Source organism: Meriones unguiculatus, chromosome 10 (assembly GCF_030254825.1).
Source record: "Meriones unguiculatus strain TT.TT164.6M chromosome 10, Bangor_MerUng_6.1, whole genome shotgun sequence".
Classification (NCBI taxonomy): domain Eukaryota; kingdom Metazoa; phylum Chordata; class Mammalia; order Rodentia; family Muridae; genus Meriones; species Meriones unguiculatus.
Genome location: NC_083358.1, coordinates 20,460,210 through 20,483,210, shown reverse-complemented (window position 1 = coordinate 20,483,210; position 23,001 = coordinate 20,460,210). Strand labels below are relative to the sequence as shown.

Here is a 23,001-nt window from a genome sequence, read left to right as displayed (position 1 = left end):
TTTTATCAGTTACAGTGAAATCTTTCAGTACTAAACTGAGCATTATTTATTGAGCATTTGCTTGAAGTCTGTGCTGAGCTCTTCATAGGAAAGGAAGCCAAAACTTGAGTAGTTTATATAAGGTCGCTTAGCTAGAAATTTTGTTTTAGCTTTATTTTATAGCTATGTGTCAGTCATTGAAATAAATTCACATTCAGCCAGGTGGTAGTGTACACCTTTAATCCCAGCACTCAGGGAGGCAGAGGCAGGTAGATCTCTGTTAGTTCAAGGCCAGCCTGGTCTATAGAGCAAGTTCCAGGATAGTCAGGGATACATTTTGAGACCTTGTCACAAAAAAAGGGGTTGGGGTGGAGGGAGAATGGAAGGAAGGGAAGAAAGAAAGGAAATGCACATTTACTAGATGAATGCTCTAATTACTAAAGAATGTCAGGTATGTTAGTAATCCATCCTGTTTGGTTTTAAGGCAGGATCTCACTCTGTTAACCAGGTGGCCTAGAACTCCTGGCAATCTCCTGTCTCAGCCTCCAGCATACTGGCATTACAGGTGTGAGCTCTCATGCCTGACTATAGTTATCCCTTAACTCTGTGTTTATAGAGTGTCAGATTCAGTAGAACACAGCCCAATTCTGTGTGAAATTTCATATAAAAGGTCATATGGTCATACATTGAAGGTTACAAAGCCTTTTTTGTTTTGTTTTTAGTGGTAAAATAATAATAATAATAATAATAATAATAATTAGTTCTTTGAACAAAATCTTACTAGCCAAGGGCCAGAGAGCTGTCTCAGTAGTTAAGAGCACTGGCTGCTCTTCCAGAGGGCCTGGGTTCAAATCCTGCCACCCACATGGCAGCTCACGATTGTCTCTAACTCCAACTACAGGGTATCTCATATCCTCACACAAATGCACATTCAGGCAAAACACCAATGAACATAAAATAAAAATAAATAAAACTTTAAAATCTTACTAGCCAAAAAAACTGGATAAGAAATGGACATTCTTTTTCACAATTTAGACTTTATTTTGATAATATTATATCAATTAAAAGTAGGATAAAATAATTTTGTGGTGATATAAATTATATTGAGTTCTAAACTGCTTTACAGGTTTTAACTTTACATTTCTCATCATAAACAAAATAATTTTGTCTTTTTTTTTCCCCCCCTAGAGCTGAGGACCAAACCCAGGGCCTTGCACTTGCTAGGCAAGCACTCTACCACTGAGCTAAATCCCCAACCTCAACAAAATAATTAAGTAGCAATTCCTGATCTATATTAAAAGACAGTAATAGCTTCAGAACTAGGAATTTTCCTTAATAAATAGCTTGTAGATTCCTTGAATCGAAGTCTTAGTATAGTGCCAAAATGCTGTGTGGATATTTAGTCAGCAGTACTTTAATGGTGAGTACTGTATGGCATATATGACACTTAAATTTCTGTTGCAGCAATAATCTTATAAGGATTGCAGTAACGTTTAGATCTTGATACTCAAAAATAATACTGTGGCTACATATTGAAAGCTCTCTGAAGTAAGCTTTTTCCCACTCTCTATGTGTGTGTGTTTATGTATCTTTAACACAAAAGTAATGTAAGTGTAATACAATAAGTGCATGTAAGAAACTTGTAGAGAGATGGCTCAATGGAAGAAGAGCATTATCTCTTCTTCCAGAGGTCCTGGGTTCAATTCCCGGCAATCACAACCGTCTGTAGAGGGATCTAATGTCCTTTTTTGGCATGCAGGTGTACATGCAGATAGAGCACTCATACACACACACACACACACACACACACGTACATACATACATAATTTTTTTAAAAAGTTTTTTAGAAATATATTTCTTACTGGGCAGTGTGGTAGTGCATGTCTTTAATCCCAGCACTTGGGAGGCAGAGGCAGGCAGATATCTGAGTTCAAAGCCAGCCTGAGTTCCAGAGTGAGTTCTAGAACATCCAAGAATACACAGAGAAACCCTGCCTCAAAAAAGAAAGGGAGGAAAGAAAGAAAAAAGAAAGAAATACATTTCTTTATTTATGTGTATGGTTGTTTTGGCTGCATGTATGTCTGTGCATGTGCGTGTGTGTTGCCCCTGGAGGCCAGAAGAGGGTATCCATACTCTAGGACTGGAGCTACAGCTAGTAATTGGCAGCAGTGTGGTACTAAGTAAGTATCAAACCTACATCCTCTGGAGGAGTTGTCAGTGCTCATAACCACCAAGCCATCTCTCTAGCTACTCCTCAGAATATTTCTAGATGGTTTTCAATACCTGTGCTGGTACAGGTAGATTTAAGTATAGAGAGATGGTTCAGTTAGTCATGTATAGACCTAGGGATAAAGTACCAATGTAACATTTTTTCCATCTCTGCCTTGTATTTTTCTGTCATCTTTGTTTCACCCTGATTTGTGGTGTGTGGTTAATTTAATGAGTTTAAACAACAGTTGAGCACATATAATTTTTTCTAACTGGTTGTAATTATGTGGCAAGATTAAGGCTTGAAAGGACCATGAAAGTAATTAGTACATTCTCACTTTGTAGGTGAAAGGCTGGAGATGTAGCCTTAGAGATAGAGTGCTGGCCCTTCATGTACAGGGCCTAGGAGTTACATATATACCCACACACATATATATGTATATGTGTGGGATATGTGTGTGTGTGTATGTATATGTGTGTATGTATATATATGTACGTGTGTGTGTGTGTGTGTGTGTGTGTGTGTGTGTATTCCAGGCAGGTATGGTGGTGCATGCCTTTAATCTCAGCATTTGAGAGGCAGAGTTAGGCAGGTCTCTAGGACAGCTAGGGATCTATTGAGAGACCCTGCTTCAATCAAACAAACACAAAATCACAAAAATGTCATGTCTTTATATCATTTTTATAAGCAAATAAATCAAGGCTTAGAGAGATTAAGTAAAAATTGTTTGTTGGTCACACAGGTAGTAAATGACAAAAGTTGAAATTTAAAATCTCCCCAGTGTTTTGGTTTGATATGGGTTTTGAGTCAGGGTCTCACACTATAACTCAGGCTGGCCTAGAACTGATCACAGTTCCCTGCCTCAGACTCCTAGATGGAATAACAGGCATGAGCTGTTCAGCTACCCCAGAATTTTGAGATAGGATCTTGCTCTGTAACCCTTACTAACCTCAAACTTGTGATCTTCCTGCCCCAGCCTCTCAAGAGCTTAGATTCTAGGCATATGCCACCACATTCAGCTTTCTTGTAAATCTTAAACTCATACTTTAAAATATCTTTTTAAATTTATATGTAGGAATATTTTGTCAGATGAAGGGCATCAGACTTGCTGGAACTGGTTAACTTTAATAAAAATTTATATTTGGGCCTGGGCTTGGTAGTGCACACCTGCAATCCCAGCACTCAGGGAGGCAGAGGTAGGTAGATCCCCATGAGTTCGAGGCCAGCCTGGTCTACACAGTGAGTCCAGGACAGCCAAGAGAATCCCTGTCTCAAAAAAAATTTTTTGTTTGGTGTGAGTTCTACTTGGTCACAACATACTTTCAGGAAAATTTGTTTTCCTGAGTTTCTAAAGTTGTTTCATATAAACAAATGTCAATAGCAGTGTTGTTCACAAGTTTAGCTCAGTATTGGAGTAATTGTTGTAAATAAGTGAAATGAGTATTGGGCTATATAATATTTATTATTAGCCCTAAGATTATCATGGTGGTATTATTTAGCCCACTATCACAAGTAGTAAGACACAGGCACTTGTTAGATTTATAATTGCCTCATTTACCTTGGGCAGATATTCTTACCTATGCTGTCTGCATCACCTCAGCATCCATCTCCAGCCCCCATCCAATACCATCCTTAATCCTCCTATTTTCCATCCATAATCTTATAAATAGTTGCTTTTATTCTTCATCTGGGCCTTTTCATGCCATTATTAAAGTCCTTCCTCCCAGCCCCACATGGTTTCTTCTTCAGGCTAATTCATCATGGCGTCCTCCTTCTTCCTCTCCATCTGTTTTCCACGATTCTCTCTGTCCTCAAGAGATTGTGAAGGCCAGTAATCAGCATTAGACCAACCTCCAACAAATAATGAAATATGTATATTTTGTGTATTATTTGGCTTTTCTGAATTGGTTTAAAAAGTATCCCACTAGCCATTAGCATCAGAGACTGTATGTTTCACTTTTTTTTTTCATTCATCACTGAAATACAATTTTCAGAAAGTGAAGACACTATCCTAATCATCACTAAACCCTCAGAACATAGAATAACGCCTAGAATATTATAGAACTCAGTAGTACACATTGAAAATGTAGAAAAGAAAAATAATAGTAGTATCTCAAGCCTTTTAATTTAAAAAAAATTGTTATTATGTTTGTGTGTGTGCACACATGCATGCTTTGCTACCGGTCTGTCTCCCAAACCCCATTTAATTTTTTTTTTTAAGATCCATCAAATCATTATTATGGGTTCTAGGGCCAAAACAAAAACTATGTAAGCTAACTTGTCCTTGTTTTTCCTAACTACTTTTAAATAGCTTATAAATAAGTCACCGATTAAAAGTGCTTTAAAGTGTAAAAGAAGTCAAACACACTAGGAAAGTTTACAAGCCAGTCTGTATCCCCATCGTACCTGCTGTGGCAACAGCAGTCCTTCGAGGACCAGTACACTCAGTGTCTACCCCTGTCAGCAGCCCCGAGTCCACAGAACTCAGGAGGCCAGTGCGCACTGAGCCACCCATATGCAGCAGCAGCACTCAGTCTGCCTCCAGAGACGGCAACAGTGGGTCCTGATGCATCCCCTGTGCCAGACCACACAGCAGCAAGCCAGCCCTCTCTGCATTGACGATATATGCAAGCTAGTATTTCCTTACTCTTACCCAGCCCCAGCAGCTCCTGACACTCCACCCAAGTAGAAGAGCTAAGCTAGGAATCTTCCAACCCTCTATCTAGTGACAAAAATCAGTCTGTGCTGATGAGAGCCAGGTGTGACAGCCCATGTTTTTAATGACAGCACTTGGGAGGCAGAAGCAGGTGGATATTTGTGAGTTATAGGCTGCCTGGTGTACATAGTATGTTCTAGGACAGCCAGGACTATGTAGAGAGACCCTGTGTTAAAAAACAAACAAAAATGTCAGCCTAGTGTCTGAAAGCTAACCAGATGGGCATCCCAGTTGGTCACATGTACCCAAAGGTACTAGAAGCAGCCCATGTAGATGATTCTCTACCCTAACGACACCAGCAGTGATAGATTAGAAAGACTGCTGCCACTATGATCCCAGAAAAAGCATACGGGAGAAATGCTCTTCTCATTTACCTCTCCAAAGACACCAATAGCCCAAGAAAGCACTTTCTTCTAGGTAGACAGCATCACTCACATCAGGTAGAGTTAGGAATAGACAGACCAGATGTACTTAGGTAAACCAGAAACTGTGCAAGTTCAACAAGGTGAACAAGTTAAACCTGCTGAAGTCAGTTTAAGTGGAGTCACATCTCCTAACACAAAATCCAGCATGACTTTGAAATAATTTTAAAATCATTTCTTATACTATGAGCCAAGAAAAATAATTTGAATGAGAAAAGATAACTAAGGTGACTATTAAGAAAAGTGTTGAAACTATCTAACAAAAAGATAGACCATAAAATGAATGCCACAAGTAATTCTAAATTCTCTTGAAATGAAAGTCAAAACTAAACATAGAACCAAATGGAAATTATAGAAATGAAAACTGCTGAGATTTTCTGTTGTTGTTGCTAGTTATATTTAATTGAAACTGGGGGAAATTATGTCTTTGAACTTATAGTAGAATCAAATAAGAAATCAGTAATAATGGTAGAGACAGGAGGAGGCCACTCTGGTGTAATTTCAGAAATAATAAAAAGAGAATAGGAAAATCTTACATTAAGAGAAAGTTTTGAGCTGGGTAGTAGTGGCACGTACCTTGAACCCCAGCACTTTGAAGGCAGAGACAAGAGATTTTGAGCTAGAGATATGGCATAGTTGGCAAAGTGCTTGCCTAACAGCATCAGGCCCTGGGTTGTCTTTCCAGCATTACATAAACCAGATATGGTGTTGTACACCTGTAATCCCAGTACTTGGAAAGGGAAAGCAGGAGTATCAAAAATTCAAGGTTATCTTTGGCTTTGGCTTTAAGCCATCCTGGGAAACATGAGACTGTCTCAAAAACAGAGTGCAGGTGACTCAAGAAATGTCTTAGTAATTAAGAGCATTTGCCACTGTTGCAGAGGATCCGGTTTCCATTCCCAGCAGCACTGACATGGTGGCTCACAACCATCTGTAACTCTATTTTAGGGGATCCAGTGCCGTCTTCTGACATTTGTGGTTGCATGGAGCACATACCTGCTAGCAGGCAGAACATTCATATATACAGAGTAAAAATATTTTTTAAAGAGAGCAGAGATAGCAAAAGGAAATGTAAAAATAAACTGAATAAAAATGAAACTAATGGTATCTGAAAGTTTATGAGATGCTAGGCATAGTGGCATGTGACCTGTAACATTAGCACTCTGGAAGCTGAGAAAAGAAGATGAAATGTTTGAGGCCAGCATGAGCTGCATAATAGTCTGTTCCATCTTAAGAGTCTGTATTTTGGCTGGGTGCAGTGGTGCATGCCTGTGATCTCAGCATTCTGGGAGGCAGAGGAAGGTGGATCTCGGAGTTTGAGACTAGTCTGGTTTGCAGAATGAGTTCCAGGACGTCCAGGGCTACACAGAGAAACCCTGTCTCAAAAAAGAAAGAAGGAAGGAAGAAGGAAAGAAGGAAAAGGAAAGGAAAGGGAAAAAGGAAAGGAGAAAGGAAAGGAAAGGGGAAAGGAAAGTAAGAATCTGTATTACGCAGCTGGCCGTGGTGCCGCACACCTTTAATCCCAGCACTAAGGGAGGCTGAGGCAGGCGGATCTCTATGAGTTCAAGGCCAGCCTGGCCTACAAAGTGAGTCCAGGACAGTCAAGGCTACAAGAGAAACCTTGTCTTGAAGAAGAAAAAAGAAAAAAAAAGGATCTGTATTTCTTTTCAGAGTCTCAAGGTAATAAGAGTTTGGGTCTCAAATGTCTAGATCAGGCTTCATGATCAGTTCAGAGACTGCCCCTAGCAATAACAGTAAGCTCCATAAAATACCAATGGCAAACTCTCAAGTAAAGGTTAAAAAGAAGAAAGAAAAAGAATCAAGGCGTTGGGGAGAAGTAGAGTTGAAAGGTAGTAATAATTGCCTCTCCCAACTGTAAATAGATAGCTATTGAAAGTGGAGGTTGGTAGAGGTAAAAAATGGTTGAGAAACACATTTAATATAACACCTTCAATTGTTCAAGTTTCCAAAATATTCATTCAGAGAACAAAATTTGTAAATTACTTGATTTTTTAAAAAACTTTTGCTGAGAAATACTTTTATAATCTCAGTCTTAAAAGTTTTGAATACTTGATTATAACTGAGTGTTTAATTTCCTGGAGACTACCAGTCTGTATGCTAAAATATGCTAAGACAATGTCCCTGTTGCATTGTTTATAACTCAGGACACTTAGCTATGGGTATTTCTTTAGTATTGGAGCTCTCTTCTAGCTTGCATCTGACTCTAGGTTTGATTCCTCATCATAGTAGCACATAAATAAGTCTGCCTTCTTAGTCCATACCAAGAATCTTTTAAGCCAATCACACTTCAATAAAGGGAGGTTACGTAAGAGCAGAGATGTAGAAGAGTGGGCAGAGTGCCTGCCTAACATGAGTTAAGCCCAGGGCTCAATAATTGTGTCTGCATATCAAGCATAGTGGCTCATACATGTAATTCCAGGCAAAGGCAGGAGGATCAGAAATTTGATGTCATCCTAGGCTACATATCTAGATTGAGACCAGCCTGGACTACATGAATCTCTCTCAGAAATGAGGTAGGAATAAATGTATTGTGCATTATAACACAAAAAAATAGACATTTAAGTAAATAAGTAAATAAAATTGGCATATAAGCCAGGTATGGGGGTACGACACACCTGTACTTTGAGCTCTTGGAGGCTGAGGCATAAAGATGACAAGTTTGAAGCCAGTATAGACTGTGTAGAGATTACTTCAAACAAAGGGAAAAAATAGATTTAAACCATGGCTTATAGTAAACAGATTGTTTTTATGAATTACAACTTTTCTTTTTTATTTGTGTAGCAATGAAAACGAGTGGATGTAACTTAGATAAGGTAAATATTCTTCCTAATGCCTTGATCACTCCACTGATATCAAGCAGTATGATTAAGACTGAAGATGTCACTCCAATGGAAGTAACAGCAGAGAAAAGATCTTCCCCTATTTTTCAGGTGAGTTAAGTTAACTAGTGCCCTATATCTTTTGTTTTTATTTTTGGTTCTTTAAATTTTTATTTTATCTATGTATTTATCAAATGTAGGAGTGCTTTATCTGCATGTACACTTGCACGCCAGAAGAGGGCACCAGACCTCATTATAGATGGTTGTCAGCCACCATGTGGTTGCTGGGAATTGAACTCAGGGCCTCTGTAAGAGCAGCCAGGGCCCTTAACTGCTGAGCCACCTCTCTAGCCTGTACCCCATATCTTTTCTTATATATGAAAAATTGCTATATTCACCTTTGTTGTTTCATTGACATTTGTTTTCCATTGGATATGTTTAATGAATTTTGCTTTTCAGAGCAAATGCTTTATAGATCAGTAAAATTGCTTATAAAGTAACTTCAGTACACATTTTGGCAAGAGGAGGAATTAAGGCCTATGAGATAGGTGGTATTTATAGAATACTTCAAGTTGGTCTTGGGACCAAGGAACCAAGGATGTGAGTTCAAGGCCAACCTGGGCTACACAGAAAGACCCTTTCCCCAAAATTAATTGATTTAAAATTAAAGCACTGATTTTAGCATTTTCAAAGGTAGAAACACTTTGTTTATGGTTCCTTCTCTACTGTTTGTTTAATTCTCCTTTTCACTTGTTTTTCCCTTTGTAATGTTACTTTTGGTCCACAGTATAGAAGTGTTTTGAACGTGGTTACACATAAACCTTAAGATTTTAATGTTCTCTGATTATTCTTAATTTGACCAAACATATCTATAACTGATTGTTCTTTTTGTTTGACTGTCTTTACAACTGAAAGTCAGACATTATATCATAAAGAATCGGTCTTTACTGACTTCTAGTTGATAGTGGAGAGTAGAAAATTTATTCTGCATGTATTCTTAGGAATAATTTTTGGAGTAATACATGTGATTTTCTAATATTTATATGTACATATTATTTGTGGCTTTTTATTTTTCAGACTACAAAGACAGTTGGATCAACCCAGCAAACTTTAGAAACTATTTCTAACATAGCAGGAAATGCGTCCTTTTCGTCACCATCATCTTCCCACTTGCCTTCTGAAAATGAAAATCAGCAGCTTCAGCCCAAAACATACAACCCAGAGACCCTGACAACTATCCAAACACAGGACATCTCACAGCCTGGGACTTTTCCAGCAGTTTCTGCTTCTAGTCAGCTGCCCAGCAGTGATGCACTACTGCAGCAGGCTACACAGTTTCAGACAAGAGAAGCTCAGTCCAGAGACACATTACAGTCAGATGGCACAGTAGTTAATTTGTCACAGTTGACTGAAGCATCACAGCAACAGCAGTCCCCACTACAAGAACAAGCACAGACATTACAGCAGCAGATATCATCAAATATTTTTCCATCACCAAATAGTGTGAGTCAGCTCCAGAGTACTATTCAGCAGCTGCAAGCAGGAAGTTTTACAGGCAGCACTGCTGGTGGTGGCAGTGGAAGTGTTGACTTGGTCCAACAGGTTTTAGAGGCACAACAACAGTTATCTTCTGTTCTGTTTTCTGCTCCAGACGGTAATGAGAATGTTCAAGAACAGCTTAATGCAGACATTTTCCAAGTCAGTCAAATTCAAAATAGTGTAAGCCCTGGAATGTTTTCCTCTACTGAGTCTGCGGTTCACACCAGACCAGATAACTTACTACCTGGGAGAGCTGACAGTGTCCATCAACAGACTGAAAACACACTCTCTAATCAGCAGCAGCAGCAGCAGCAACAGCAGCAGCAAGTGATGGAGTCATCCGCTGCAATGGTGATGGAGATGCAGCAGAGCATTTGCCAAGCAGCTGCCCAGATTCAGTCAGAACTCTTTCCCTCAGCTGCTTCAGCAAATGGAAGCCTTCAGCAGTCTCCAGTTTACCAGCAGCCTTCACACATGATGAGTGCACTGCCTACCAATGAGGACATGCAAATGCAATGTGAGTTGTTCTCTTCTTCCCCCACAGTTTCTGGAAATGAAACTTCTACAACCACCACATCGCAGGTTGCAACCCCTGGCTCCACTATGTTTCAGGCACCAAGTTCAGGAGATGGAGAAGAAACTGGAGCACAAGCAAAACAGATTCAGAACAGTGTCTTTCAGACAATGGTTCAAATGCAGCACAGTGCAGATAGCCAATCTCAAGTAAACATCTTTTCATCTACAAAAAACATAATGAGTGTTCAGAATAGTGGTACCCAGCAACAAGGGAATAGCTTGTTCCAGCAAGGGAGCGAGATGATGTCACTTCAGTCTGGGAACTTTTTGCAGCAGCCTTCTCATTCACAGGCTCAGCTCTTTCATCCTCAAAATCCTATTGCTGATGCTCAGAACCTTTCCCAAGATACTCAAGGTTCAATTTTTCATAGTCCAAATCCTATTGTCCACAGTCAGACTTCCACAGCATCCTCGGAACAGTTGCAGCCTTCAATGTTTCACTCCCAGAATACCATCACTGTATTACAGGGCTCGTCAGTTCCTCAAGATCAGCAGTCAACCAACATATTTCTTTCCCAAAGTTCTATAAATAATCTTCAAACTAACACAGTAGCCCAAGAAGAACAGATTTCATTTTTTGCAACACAGAACTCAATTTCTCCACTTCAGTCAACATCAAACACTGAGCAGCAAGCAGCTTTTCAACAGCAGCCTCCAATTTCACACATTCAGGCCCCTATTCTTTCCCAGGAACAGGCACAACCCTCTCAGCAAGGTTTGTTTCAGCCTCCGGTGGCCCTTGGCTCCCTTCCACCTAATCCAATGCCTCAAAACCAGCAAGGCACAATTTTCCAAACACAGCGCCCAATAGTTGGCATGCAGAGTAACTCTCCATCCCAGGAGCAGCAGCAACAACAGCAGCAGCAGCAGCAACAACAGCAGCAACAGAGCATTTTATTCAGTAATCAGAATGCCATGGCTACAATGACATCTCAGAAGCAGCCACCACCAAACTTGATATTTAGTCCAAACCAAAACCCAATGGCTAGTCAGGAGCAGCAGAACCAGTCAATTTTTCAACAGCAAAGTAATATGACTTCAATGAATCAAGAACAGCAGCCCATGCAATTTCAGAATCAGCCTACTGTTTCCTCACTTCAGAACCCAGGTCCTACGCAGTCTGAGTCACCACAGACCACCTTGTTCCATAATTCTCCTCAGATCCAGTTGGTTCAAGGGTCACCTAGTTCTCAAGAGCAGCAAGTAACACTCTTCCTCTCTCCAGCATCCATGTCTGCATTGCAAACCAGTATAAACCAGCCAGACATGCAGCAGTCTCCTCTTTATTCCACTCAAAACAACATGCCTGGAATCCAAGGAGCCACTTCTTCACCCCAGCCACAGGCCACTTTGTTTCACAATACTACAGGAGGCACAATGAACCAACTACAGAATTCTCCTGGCTCTTCTCAGCAGACTTCAGGAATGTTCTTATTTGGCATTCAAAACAGTAAGAAAGTCAAATTTCTCAGTATTCATTTGAGAGTATTATAAGGAAGCTCAAAGCAGAGTGGTTTAAGAGCAGAGTAGAAAATTCCAACTAAAGACTGGGGTCTTGGACAAGTTATTTAACCTTGATAGGCCTAATTACCATATTTTCAGAAGTGATCATTTTAGATTGGTCATGATGGTACATGCCAGGAGTCCTAGCCCTTCAGAGGTGGAGACAGGAGGATCAGGAATTCAAAGTCATCTGTGGCTCCATAGTGTGTTTGAGGCCAGCCTAGGATACATGAGACCTTGTCCCAGAAGCAGAAACCAAAAAGAAGTGATAATTTTTATACCTCACAAAAATATTAAGAGGGTTAAATGTAGTGATGTGTAAAAAATGTGTCTGCCATTTTAAGCTATTAATTTGAAAGAATGAAATAAGAATGACAGAAAATATCAAGCTGTTTTCTAAAGAGGGAGACACCCTTTTTTTTTTCATGTTACATCAAGTAATTCCATAGGATTTGATTGATACCTAGGTAGTACTTTAGTTTGTATGAATGTGTTTATTTCTTTATTTAGAGATAGACTCTTTAGTATGTAGACCTGGCTGTCCTGGAACTCACTATGTACACCAGGCTGGTACAAAAGCTCATCTATTCTACTTTCCAAATGCTAAGATTAAAGGTGTATGCCACCATACCCAGCCTCAGTAGTACTTTTATATATGTTTAGAGGAATTCCAAGATAAATTTTAGTGTCAGCCTGTGAAAACCATTTCCTTAGGCTGTCAAGTACCTACCTCAGTTAGATCAGCATAGTGAATTTCCCCTCGAAACTAAAAGGTTTTTTTGTTTTTGTTTTTTGTTTTTTGTTTTTGTTTTTGTTTTTCACAAATCTTAACTAACCAGGTATTTCTGATTTTGCTGTCTCTTCAGATTGTAGTCAGCTTTTAACCTCCGGACCAGCCACATTGCCAGATCAGCTGATGGCCATAAATCAGCCAGGCCAACCACAAAATGAGGGCCAGTCTTCTGTGACAACACTTCTTTCTCAACAAATGCCGGAGACTTCCCCGCTGGCCCCCTCTGTGAACAGCAGTCAGAGCATGGAAAAGATCGATCTGCTTGTTTCATTGCAAAGCCAAGGGAACAATTTAACTGGCTCCTTTTAGTGAGATGTGTAAGTATTGTATTTTGACCTCTTAGTGAAAAACATTAATAAATTTTTTATTTATAACACATTTGGGTTAATAACACTGCTTAGGCCTTATGCTTTTAAAATAGTGTTTTGGTGCTCGCTTCGGCAGCACATATACTAAAATAGTGTTTTGGCCAGGTGTGGTGATGCACAACTTTAGTCCTAGCACTCAGAAGGTAGAGGCAGGCCAGCCTGGTCTACAGAATGAGTCCAGGAAACCCTGTCTCGAAAAACCAAAAATAAATTAGTACTTTTGCTTTGAGAAAAATCATTGAATGATAGCTTAGATAAGTTAGGAAATATTGGGCATTCCTTCTGGCTGAGAGCTTTGCTTTAGAATGACAGGACATTGGGCTAGCACGTGGGCTCTAGAAGCATTCATAAAGGAGGAGAGCAAGAGAGAGAAAACTCTATAAAATAACAAGTATTAAAAACTGGGAATATATCGCAAGTGGACATTTGACCAGCATACTTGACAGCCCAGGTTCAGTACCTAGTATACCAAAAAAGCAAGAGAGACCGAATGTGATGAGGTTCCCTACAAAAGACAGTTTCCTTGGGTCATTCATGGCGACATGCACTTTACAAATGTTTTTCTTCCCTAGTGAGATACTGATTTTTTTTTCCCTAGAAATTCCACGAAGAAAGTAATGATGATTCCAAAATGTCCTGAGAACTTGTGGTTCCATGAAGATTATTGAACTGTTAGAAGAACTACATTTGAGCAAATGGACAGATTTCCTGGCTGTAAAGAGTATACCCATGCTGCCTGTTGCAGTGATTTGCCACCAATGTGCTTTTTATTTCTAATAACAGTGATGACTGAGAGTCTGTTGGATGTTTCCAGCTGACAGAATTGTGGCTTTTGTCCTACATTTTAAAATCCAAGGCTGCAGTTATTATTGTTATTAGAAAACCATATTTGTCGTGTTTACTTACGTTCTTAATTCCTTTCCTGCATTATTTTAGTCAAGTAATGGCTTAGGACAAAGTAAGGTTGAGTAATGAGTAAGGCTGTGCTTTTGTTGATGTGTAAAACATGGCTGTTGGCCAAAGTGAAGGAGTTTCTTTCAGCTTTCATGGAGAAACTGAAGGAATAATTTACTGACAAAGAAGCTGTATTAAGAACTCTGCAGAGGAAAAAAAAAAAAAAAAGAACTCTGCAGATATAAGGATTCCTCCTTACAAGCAGATACATGCTTACAAAACTAGGTACAGCTAGAATGTTACTACAGCCATTTTTCAGAGAGTTGTTAGTTCTCTGTACTTCTAAGGGATTTAGCCATAACTGCATAAAAATATTTTGTTCTATGAAAATGAAGGGGTTAATATATGACATGTTCTCATATTCTCCTTCAGTAGTTTAAACTGACAGTAATTAGAGTCTGTTTTCTTCTAACCCGGCGTTAGGCTAGTATTCCTTTTTTATATGCATCTGTATTGTTTTCCTCATTTTCTTTTTAGTTTTAGATAGCTATTAATACACTTACTACTGGCTTTATGACCCTGTAGTAATTTAGAGAAGGCAGCCATGTTTATTCAGTGACCTAGCAGTCAGCAGCACAGGCCCAGGAATACTCTTTTAGGAATTACTGGGAGTTGACAGAAAAAACAATCCTTTTTTTTTTCTTTCTTTTTCTTCTTCTTCTTTTTCTTCTTCTTCCTCCTCTCCTTCTTCTTCTTCCTTTTTTTCTTTTTCTTCTTCTTCTTCCTCTTCTCTTTCTTCTTTTTCTTCTCCTTTTTCTTCCATGAACGGTGCTGTTCTGAAGTCTTCAAATTTTTCCCTCTAATTAAAAATAGTATAAATTTACATTTTACATATAAGGCAAACAGAACTTTCTCAAACTATTACTTCTCCCTGAGCTGCAGTGACTATAATTCATTTGTCACCTCAGTGCTTTACAGTTAAAGTGGTCACTTACTTGATGGTTTCACAAGCCTTGGGCTTTACAGGGTCGTGTCATTGATTTAAAAGGAAGAATTAATTTGTATTACATTAACAGAGAGCAAAATTACACACTCCAGAACTTGCATTTGTAGCATTAGTTGTAGAGTTTTGGGTGTTCTTGCCACCCGTGGGGTGCCTGCTTCTCATTACCACCTACATTTGGACACATGCTCATGTCTCATTTATCTTTGGCATGTGGAACATGTCACTGCAGCAGTAGGCCAACATGTATGCAGTTTCTGTGTATTGATATGTTTTGGTATCCTGTTCATTTCTTTTACTTTCTAAGTGTTTAAAAATTAGCCAGTTAGCGGATGTTATTCTTTTCCTTAGTTTTCCTTTCTTTCTTTCTCCCCCTGTCCTACACATTTTGTTGAACTATGTGGAGCTGTGATCTTGGTTTAGTTTATATATCCAGATTCCCCCTCCCCTTTGTGACTCCTCCTTCTTCTTTAACTGTTGTTCTTGTCATTTGCTTTTTTCTGTCTCCTTTCTCCGCCCTGGCCCTTCCTTTCTCTCTTTGAGAGGCATTGGATTACGTTTTCAGTAGTACAGGCTTCTTGCCGATATGAAGGGAACTTTCAGAAAGAGACCTACTCTGGTCATTTAATTTTGAAAACAGTTTTCAATCGTTCAAGTTTTGGATGGTTTATATCTAATGTGTGTTTCATTTTTTTGGAAAGCTATATTTTATATTTAGGAAATGGTATACTATTTTGCTATTTGTACTGAGTGAGTACATTGGCATAAATATAGAAATTTATATATATATATATACATATATAAACTATTCTTTTTTGCCACACATTTTTGTGGTAAATTTGTGAGTCTGTCTGTTCTACCACAACGTGGCGTCTGATAACAGTGAGGGGGGTTTGTTATGTCTTTCTTGAGTATTTAAGCACCTTTTGAAGCAAATGGCCTATTTATCTGTAGCCATTCCATCTGGCAGTTCCTCAATGTTACTATTGAGCTGAAGGCAACTTACTGTGTGTTTGCTGGATCTTTCACTCAGCGAGATGTTAAAGAGCAAGGCAACTCATTGAGGCAGTGTGTCAAATGGTGTTTGACAAGAATGAGCCACTCTGTCTTTGTTCACTATATATTTAATATTTTATTATTGTTGTTGTTGTTGTTATTAATTGGCTTTCTGTATCCTATGCTTTTTATTTATAAAGACACTAAAAATACCATGTTTGTAATTTTAATAACATTTCCCCATCTTTTAATATCCAGAGCTACTTTATAAATTCTGTAAACAAAAGTATTTTCTCAACATCTCCCTCCTCCCCCAGTTCCTATAGGGAAAAGTTACCCAGCACAGTTCGGATCACAAGAAGGGTCAACCACACAGTTCAGTGCTTCAAATTTAAAATGGAAAACAGACACCCAAGTATTGTCTGGAGCGTCACAGAAAGCAGACCTAGTGGGTGTTAGAAAACACAGAAGTGAAAGCTTAAAACCATGTTTGCTTCTGGGTTTTCTGAAGTATTTTCTGAGATTGTGTAGGAGACTCAATTGTTTGTTCACCAAGATCAAATTAGGTTTTTTATGACCGCACCATGAATGATGTGGCAGCAAGAAGTCTGGCTTTGTGTGGTGGCTTCTACTTGTTCTGTACTAGCAGCTTATCCTTATAAAATGCTGATTGGCAATGCCAAGTCACTGGGACCAATTTCTGTTTCTTAATGTCTAAGTTTAGAATAGAACATCACCCGAACTGTAGTGCTTTGTGGATGGAGGCAGAAACCCCCATTTTCAGTCTCATCACTTCTGTGGTTATTTACACTTCAAGGGCTGTGCTATGCTACCATATTCCTGTTCAAACATGACGGAGGCTTATTTGTTTTCTTACATTGTTAAATGTTCCTTGCCCCGAAAGGTCCATGTTAAGTACATTATTCTGAATACATATTTGGTTACAAAAAGTATTTGTCTTCTTATTGAAGAGTTAGCTCAGTGGTTGATACTTGTACTAAGAATGCAGCTTCCCAGTTACTGTCACAAGTTACAGCTGCCAATGGGAAGACTCAGTGAGCCGGCAAATGCCTTGGGAATCACGGTTTATATCTGGCAGAAGGACCTAAATAAACTGTGAACTACATTTTATTTCTCTGTTACATTCGGTTCTTGCTTTTGGCAACTCACAGAAACGCTTGGAGCTTCTCTCTCTCTCTCTCTCTCTCTCTCTCCCTCCAAACCCCCACCCTGACCCCCGTTGTGTGTGTGCATGCGCGTGTGTGTGCACACCTGTGCGCTGCATGTGTGTGTTATTTCTTACTGTTATTCCACAACAAGGAGAAGATGTTAGATAATTTGTTCCTAAGCTTCACTGTGGGCTTTTCTGATTCTAACATCATGTTGCTATTTGGGTTTTAGCCAAAGTAGATCTGTCTTACCCCGTCTCCTTAGAACAAGTGTTTAAAGGGCTTTGTTTATTATAGAAGCAGTATTAACAGGAGGCCTCTTTCCCTCCCTCCCATTCTCCCATCCTTCCTTGTCCCCTTTGTATAATATTGTGAGTTATAGTTTAGAGTTTTATTATGGTAGATTTATTGCCTATCAGAATTTTGGCTATTGTACCCAGAAAAAAAATAGAAGGAAGAAATTGTGCATATGTCCCTTCAGAATGAAAGTGATAATTCCTTTTGGCCTTTTAAGAGTGTTTGGTTTTATTTCCCCAATGAGGTTGCACGATGCTGTCCAAGTGTTGGGCTTGCATATGTGAAGTACCTTATCTGGGCCCTTTGGCCTTTTGAAGCCATTGTAAATGTTTGTTAGGGGAAAAATGGAATCTGTCAGCAAATACAAACCATGATGAAATGACTGAACTTTTTGTTTTCTTTTGGTTTTTCGAGACAGGGTTTCTCTGTGTAGCCCTGGCTGTCCTGAACTTAGTTTGTAGATCAGGCTGGCCCTGAACTCACAGAGATCCTTCTGCCTCTGCCTCCATGAGCGCTGAGATTACAGGCGTGCACCATCGTGCCTGGCCTGAATAATTCTTAAATTGAGCATAGTTATACTTATTTACAAAATTGTTCATTTTTCTTGTAAAATTTTTTGTTATCCCTGTTTGCTGATCTTTCATTGAAAGTCATGGGAATTCTTGTGGCTTTACTCGGCATCTCAAGCACAGGCTCCATCTCTATCCAAGACAGCCATTTAATATCTGCGTGCTTTGCTCAGTGAGAAACAAGACCTGTAGCTCGGCGAATGTGTGAGCGAAGTGACACAGCCCTGGGAGTGTGGCACAGAGGTAGGGGTTTATGCGGCACACGCAAGGCCCTGGATTCGCTCCCCAGCACCACCAAAAGGAGAGAAAGAGAACTTGAGCGCACACACTAGCAGGAGGATTAGCACTCGCCTATTACACATTCTTGAGAGCTTTCTCCTTCTGCCTGCTTTTGTAACTGGAGCTAACTGTGGAGGTGACATCCGTGATGCAGGAGATTGACTCTCTACAATATCATAAGCTGTCCCAATGCCCCAGTTACTTTTAAACTCTCTGTTTTCATGCCATTCTAAGCCTCATATAGTTATAAAATTCTGTTTTTTACTGCTCTTGTTCCTTCAGGCAATTTTTACATTAATATTTTATATATAGATTAAATGTTACAGAAAAGTGCCTTTTTTTATCATGCCAGTGCCCCCTTCTTAATAATTCCACCTTTCACTATTGCCAAAATTATGTGAACAGCTGGTATTATCAGGTCCCAACTTGTACTCTTTCCATTAGGCTATTTTTTTTCTTCATTTCTTGGTTACTATAGAAGATGACTAGGTCAGTTCCTTTGACTTTTTAAAAATAACAGAGAAAGTGCTTTGGGAGAATTGCTTGGGGAAAGTAAGTGTGTTCTGTCCCAGCTTCTAATGAATCAAGTCTAATTTTCTCCTCCCAAAAATTTATAGATGGGTCTCAACTGAATCTCTGTGAGATTCCATGCACACACATGTATGTTAAATGTCACGAAGACACAGCTCATAGCCTCTTCCCTGACCCTGATTAGCGGAGGGAAAAGCAGTCACTAAAACAGGCCTAGGGCTAACATTGATTTTCTTTTTTTTTTTTTTTTTTTGGCAAAGTAGTTTATTTATCATTTATCAGAACTTTAGTTAATTGGCCTTGGAAAGCTTAATGTCAGAAAAAAATTAGGAAGAGGTCATTTGAGTTGTGGGAGAGTTAATGTAATTTCTTAGTGTCAGATACAGTTGGATTGAGTGTCCTGGTTTAGCCCATTTCGTTTCTGAGCTAGCTCCTTCCCACAGGTGGCATTGAAGACAGGGCCTTCAGCAACAAATCAAGGACCGCCGTAACCAAACTCTGGAGGAGAGCTGTGTTCCCCATACGGTGTTTTTTTGTGACTTGGTGGACTGAAGGTGGCAAACGTTTATGCAGTGTTCTTAATACTCTAGTGTGCACTTTAATCATTCCAAAAAAGCCAAGACTATATCTTAACTAGTGAGAATACTGCATCCGTTTTTCTTTTGGATAGGTGGTTTAGTGTGTTGGGTGGCTGCTTTTTAAAGTGACTTGGAATTTGGAATAAGTGTGAAGTTACTGTTTTCTAAAGGACTCAAGACTGAAATGTAGCTGTAGGGAAGTGACCGCAGTTCCGCAGACCGACTGGCTGAGTGTGTTGGGGAGCTGCTTAGTACCGTTTCCCTTCCCATGTATTTTATGTCCCCTCTATAAGATTGCTATCGTGTATGCCTTCTACCTGTGCGGTTTATGCAAACCGGTCTGGCCCTCCACCCAGCAGCTAGTATCAGTGTGAGCGGGGAACTAATTAGATTAGAGGTGCGCATTCCTGGGCATTAGCTCAGGCCTACTGAATTAGATCTGAAGTAGGGCCCAGCAGTCTATCTGACCCAGGTCCCCAGGCGAGTCCAGTGCACCCTGAGCTTCAGAGGCACTTGTATGAGCTCTGTCTGCTGAAAGCGAGAGAATCTCTTCCCCACTCTTAAAGATAATTACTCCTTCCTCATGTATACTCCGCTTTACCTGGTTATCTGTGATCATTTATCAACAGTAGTAATTTATTCTCAGTACTGCCTAAGAAATGCCTGTTTATGTATATACAGTGTACTTATTGATAATTCAACTTAGTCTGACATTTCCCTACCACTGACTAAAAAGTTTACATTACATTAACGGACTGATTTCAATATATAGGTGCAGTGTTCTGTATTTCTTTAATTGTTGCGACATTTACTTAGCTAAAATAATTGATGGGTGCTACAGTCTCCTGTTTATGCATAACATGGGTACATTGTGGGCAGTGTAATACAAGCTTTCTCTTCATTGCCTCTTAATTTACCAGCAGACCACAGTTTTGCTCTGGCCAGCTCTCAGAACAGAATTGCCATTCCATATCATTTTTCTTGTATCTGAGGTAGTAAATCTCAGCTAGATGGCTGGCCAGGCCAACACAGCACCTTATTTAATTTCTTCTCTTAATAGATAAGGGATTTTTTTTTTCAAGTAGCCTACTTGCCATTTGAACGGTGCAGTAGAGTGATGGTTCTCCTTGGAACTCACGCTTCAAATGAAGTACTTAGCAAAATAATAAGACAGTGCTTTTTATAGTTTGGGCATTCCTCCCCTCTCAGTTGTCTGCATCTTAATAAATATAAGCTAAGCAAGTTTGTTCATTTTTTTCCTTTACAATTCAGCACTTCCATCATTAATCTTCCTTCCACTGTTTACAAATCACTGATGAGTTAACTCACGAAAGATTCACTTTTCAGACTAAAACGAAATGAATACTTGCTTTCTGAGAATCACTGCTGTCTGCTCCTCAGTAGCAGTGCTAAGTGGCTTACTCTACAAACTGGTGCTGGAAAGTAAGTAGGCAAACCGTTGGGATGCTCTAGAGACACCCCCCTTTCCTTCTTTGTGAGTGCATCACCTGTCACTGGATCCAGAGTATTCCACACAGTCTATTCAACCCAGGTTTGTAATACTTCCTTTAAAAACCCTGCATTCACCCATGTCACCCCTACCCGCTCCCTCACATCGCTCCTTCCTCCACCCCAGGAGTAGTGCGCATAGCTTGTAGGGGCAGCCTGTTGTTACTATTTTAGCCAGTGAGCCTCGGGACAGCTTGCACTCCTACACGACCAAGATGCCTGAGAGTGCATTTGGAATCAAACTCCTGTCACCAGAAAAATCCTGTCCTGGCTGGAGTTAAAGCTCAGTGGTAGGGCCTTTGTGTGCACAAGGCCCAAGGTAGTGCAGTCCCCAGTACCAAAGAGAGAGAGACAGAGACTGAGAGAAAGAAAGGGAGCTGTCCTGCACTGAAGCGATCACAGTTTCACTCCCTAGAGACCTTCTGCAGCGCAGTTAAACCCCTTCGAGCTAATGAATGTGTCTGTTCACCTTGTTGCTTCTAAGGATGAGCTCCAAGTGACTGCTGCTTTCCTGGCAACTTGACTGACTTTCACTCTCCTTTTACTTCCTGTTTTAATGAGTAACTTGGAATATTTCATTAACCTGTTCTCAAGTGATTTAGCTGCCATTCTGCCAGCTGAAAATTGAGTTTTTATTTCATTTTATCTGCTTGAGCACACTGATCAACCACTGACCTGCCTTCTTGCATTGTCCTGCAATGACGTAAGAGTGACACTGTGTATATGGCTTCATAGTTGGAATTTCAGAGCACTGACGCCAGATATTCTCGGTTTGTTCTCTGGGGGAATTTCATTTGCATCTATGTTTTTAGGTATCTGTGATAACTTGTTAAATATTAAAAAGATATTTTGCTTCTATTGGAACATTTGTATACTCGCAATTATATTTCTGTAAACAGCTGCAGTCAAAAATAAAACATTGAAAGTTTTCATTTTGCAGTGGGTGGCAATCTTTTTTTTCCTCAGATTTTGTTTTGGCCTGAATGCATCAGCAACAAACCGCCAAGGGGATAGGAACCATCTGAGTTGTTATTTTGTACCTACGTGTTTTGTCAGGCAGAGTACTCACTGTGTTAGTGTGTCAGTTCATCATGAGCACACACATAGTTACACAGGGAGAGGCTCTCCTGAAAGTCAGTGTCCCCCTCCTCAGCTCCTCACTCAGGCCATCTCTTTATTCTGGTAGTCACATCCACTTGTGTAAACTGGTGTTTATCAGACAGTAGTGGATATCGCTGCTGGTGGTGCTCAGTGCATGCAGTGACACAGACAGATCGTAGAGTACTTACAATTAATATGTCCTCTAACCAGACGGGTGAGTGGAAGAAAAACAATAATCGAGGTGACACAAGGGTACCATGAGGACAGTATATACCGAGCTGCCTTAGCAGAGCATGCTGCTACATGCCTTTAGTCCCAGCACACAGGAGCCAGGCGTAGGCAGATATCTGTGTTTCCAAGGCAAGCCAAGAAAGTATATGCCAACAAAGATGGACTGAGTTGAGATCCTACCACCACAGGAAAAGCCAGATGTGATAGGCACCTGACCCCAGCACTGGGGAGACAGAACTGGGGGCCTCCCCAGAGCTCAATGCTTAGCTGACCCAAGTCTCTGAGCTCCAGGTAAGGGTGGAGAACCCAACTAAGGGATTGAGGTACAGAGCAATCAAAACAGACCTGAAGTTCTGTTTGTGTGTCCTCCACACACAGACATAGGTATGCCTGCATGTGCACATAAGACCAGAAAACGTTAACTTTCCTCATTAATAAGCTTAAACGGCACTGGAAAGGTAAAATAACCAAAATGGAAAGATGGCTCATGCTGCTTTGCAGATGGCCTGAGTTTGGTTCCTGGCACCCGTATCAGGCAGCTCCCACCTGCCAGTAACTCTAGCTCCATGCAACCAGACACCCTCTTCTGGCCTCTGCAGGCACCTCCAAGCATATGGATGTGGACAAGCACACATATACATAAATAAAATTAGTCTTTCAGAAACAAAAATATGGACTACCACGGCTCAGCAGGTAAAGGTGTTTGTCTCATAAGCCTGACAACCTGGGTTCAGTCCCCAGGACCTGCAGATTTGTCCTCTGACCTCCACAAATGCACCATGGCGTGTTTGCAGGTATGCACACATCACAAATGTCAAAAGCAAGAACTCTGGTTTGATCCTGTGGAGCCTTGACTTCTACACTTTACTGTACAACCCCATACTCCATTTTTTATTTTT

At 40.1% G+C, this 23,001-nt stretch overlaps 1 protein-coding gene across 7 annotated transcripts in view; it reads left to right on the top strand.

The window, feature by feature from the left end:
- Nfat5 (nuclear factor of activated T cells 5) overlaps positions 1-21,702 on the top strand; it is a 97,975-nt gene extending 76,273 nt beyond the window's left edge. For all 7 annotated transcript variants that reach the window (XM_021632745.2, XM_021632737.2, XM_021632754.2 and 4 more), the window contains 4 exons: positions 8,129-8,277; positions 9,244-11,731; positions 12,651-12,894; positions 13,544-21,702. In XM_021632745.2, the coding sequence (XP_021488420.1) occupies positions 8,129-8,277; positions 9,244-11,731; positions 12,651-12,886 (2,873 nt within the window). In that variant the 3' untranslated portion in view covers positions 12,887-12,894; positions 13,544-21,702. The remainder of the gene's footprint in view (positions 1-8,128; positions 8,278-9,243; positions 11,732-12,650; positions 12,895-13,543) is intronic.
- The last annotated feature ends 1,299 nt before the right edge of the window (positions 21,703-23,001 follow it).